Consider the following 2,260-nt stretch of genomic DNA (forward strand, 5'->3'; position numbering starts at 1 on the left):
GATGTTGTATCGCCTCATGCATGAACCTGGAAATCAGATTGCAGATGCAACTAGCAGCAGGTAAAATCTATGCAACTCCTGTAACCCGATGTGAGTATATGTACATCTAGAAACTCCTTAGAAGACTACATTACGTGAATGAGATCTCTTGAAACTAGACGCATGAGATGCAAACCCATCTGCGAGCCCCAAACACAGACTTGATAACAAAATGGAGTAATAATAATTAAAGAACAATTTGTTGCACAAGTTACAGCCAAAAATATCCAAACAAAAACAGCACATATCTGATAAACTGATAATGTTTGAGACGAGCTACTACAGATTAATTCATTCTTTCTGGGGTCTCTTCGATCCAACATGGTGTGTATGGAAAAGAATCAATCTCATGAGATTCATTAGGAATGCTGCAGCTGAAATAGTCATGACCTGTCGGGTATATGCTACCTAAATTTTCAACCAGCTTGAAGCTATTCAAATGATAGGCAAACGCCATTGCATTCAATTTATAGTCCTCTGACCTACTCAAAAAGAGAATCTCTTTGTATGGGTGAATCGTTATCATCAGAGTTCCACTCAAATTTCTCTTGAATTACTTCTTCCTTGTTGATACTTGGTAGATGAGAACGAAAATTGTCATAGTTAATGTCTTCTAAGATCCAGGGTCCATTAACTTGGCCATCAAACATTTGCACAGGCTTAAGGTCATAGTCGTTCTTTAATATCCACTCGAACTGATCACACGATTCAGTGAGGGTGTAAACCAGAATGTGAGCATTCTCAACAAATGATGCACAGTACACACCTTTTTCAGATAATCCTAGATAACTGCTCCACCCAATATCCATTGGTGGCTTAATCATACTGTACTTATCTTCAGACAAAGATATTCTGCAAAATCTGGTTGGCAAATTTTTTTTTTGAAATTCAGCGCACAGGATTATATGTGACTAAAATGAACACTAAAAACAATTATATGTGAACTGGTCTAGGTATGTACCTCATAACAAAATCACTTTGACAATGCACGTAAAGGGATCCGTGCCAATAGACTGAGTTTTGTTGGCCCTCAAAGCGCACACGTGCATTTGCAACGGTTCCTGCGGCATCCCCTTCTCGAACAAACAGCCTCTCCTCCCAACAGCCTCTCCTTGAAGAGAATACATGCAATACATATGGAGATGGAGGCCATTCGGATGTCGGGTCAATCTCATCTTCTCCCCAATCCAAATAAGGGATCTGAAACACCTGGTAGTGGGATGACACCGTGGGATCAAAGGCCAGATAATAATCACCACGGACGATTCCCCCGGTACGATTGTCCAGGCATAAGGGCAGAGCGTTCCACCACCGCGTGGCAGGGTTAACCACGTAGTGATCATCGATGTAGCTCCCTTGGAGCAAGAGGAGTCCATTGCAGTGATCCTCGATGTAGTAGTTGCCATCGGGACGAACTTCAATGGCCCTGGGCAGGAAATCGAGCTTGCCGCTGATAGCCGGCCGATCCAGAGACGCGGGGCGTGAGAAGAACTCTGGCAGACAGAGCTCCCTGAAGCAGATGAAGATGCCGCTGAACGGGAGCTCCCTGCGCATGAGTCCCTCGCCGTCGATGATGGCCCGCCACGCTTTGCATACGCAGCGCGACACGGCGAGCGAGCGCGGCCCCGTCACGCGGCTGAGCACATCGACGAGCACATCCTCCGGCAGACGCGCCGCCAGTTCTCCGTCTTCCGGTGGTTCCATCACGCCTCCTGGAAACAGAATACCATCACGCCTGGCAATACATATCTCAGCAGTGACAGGAGATGGGTGGCGCGAGCTCGTCGGCGCTGGCGTCGGTGGGAAGAGGAGAAAGGGGATCGGCGGTGGAGGAGAAGAGAAGAAGGCGCCGGTGGGGGAGAAAGTGAAGGACTTAGGGTTTGCTTCTTTTTAAAGTGATGGACACCATGGTCTGGATTTGGGCCGTCAGACACATCCCACAGGCCTGCATTAGAGTGACGGGAAAATCCCCTGAAAAAAAGAAGTAGTGCCTGAAAAACAAGTGACAGGAAAACCTCAAAAAAAAAATACAATTCGGCGACAGCATATACAGAAAACAACGTACTGGTACGAGCATTTTCAAAAAAAAATTACAATTTGAGAAAATCTGCTCACCAGTGGCAGCAAAATCTTGTCACACCGACATTGGCTCTCTCACAGGTTTCAGTAAATCCACTCGCCGGTTCTGGCAACCACTCGTAGGTTGCAGCGAAAGTCGGTC

At 46.3% G+C, this 2,260-nt stretch overlaps 1 protein-coding gene across 2 annotated transcripts; it reads right to left on the reverse strand.

Moving 5' to 3' along the window:
- Positions 1-200: 200 nt before the first annotated feature.
- LOC123073740 (F-box protein At5g07610) lies at positions 201-1,883 on the reverse strand. 2 transcript variants are annotated; one of them, XM_044496787.1, is made up of 2 exons: positions 1,001-1,883; positions 201-891 (listed from the first exon to the last, which is right to left on the reverse strand). In XM_044496787.1, the coding sequence occupies exons 1-2, from the start codon at positions 1,741-1,743 to the stop codon at positions 522-524; spliced, it is 1,113 nt and encodes a 370-aa protein (XP_044352722.1). In that variant the 5' UTR covers positions 1,744-1,883; the 3' UTR covers positions 201-521. The 2 variants fall into 2 exon arrangements, with proteins under 2 accessions (XP_044352722.1, XP_044352721.1); XM_044496786.1 differs by having other exon boundaries at positions 201-900.
- Between the last annotated feature and the right edge of the window lie 377 nt (positions 1,884-2,260).

Source organism: Triticum aestivum, chromosome 3D, assembly GCF_018294505.1.
Source record: "Triticum aestivum cultivar Chinese Spring chromosome 3D, IWGSC CS RefSeq v2.1, whole genome shotgun sequence".
Classification (NCBI taxonomy): Eukaryota; Viridiplantae; Streptophyta; class Magnoliopsida; order Poales; family Poaceae; genus Triticum; species Triticum aestivum.

Coding starts and splice junctions, on each gene's coding strand:
- LOC123073740 (XM_044496786.1), bottom strand. CDS start 1,743: ATGGAACCACCGGAAGACGGAGAACTGGCGGCGCGTCTGCCGGAGGAT. Junction 901..1,000: donor CAAAGTGATTTTGTTATGAG/GTACATACCTAG, acceptor TTTGCCAACCAG/ATTTTGCAGAATATCTTTGT.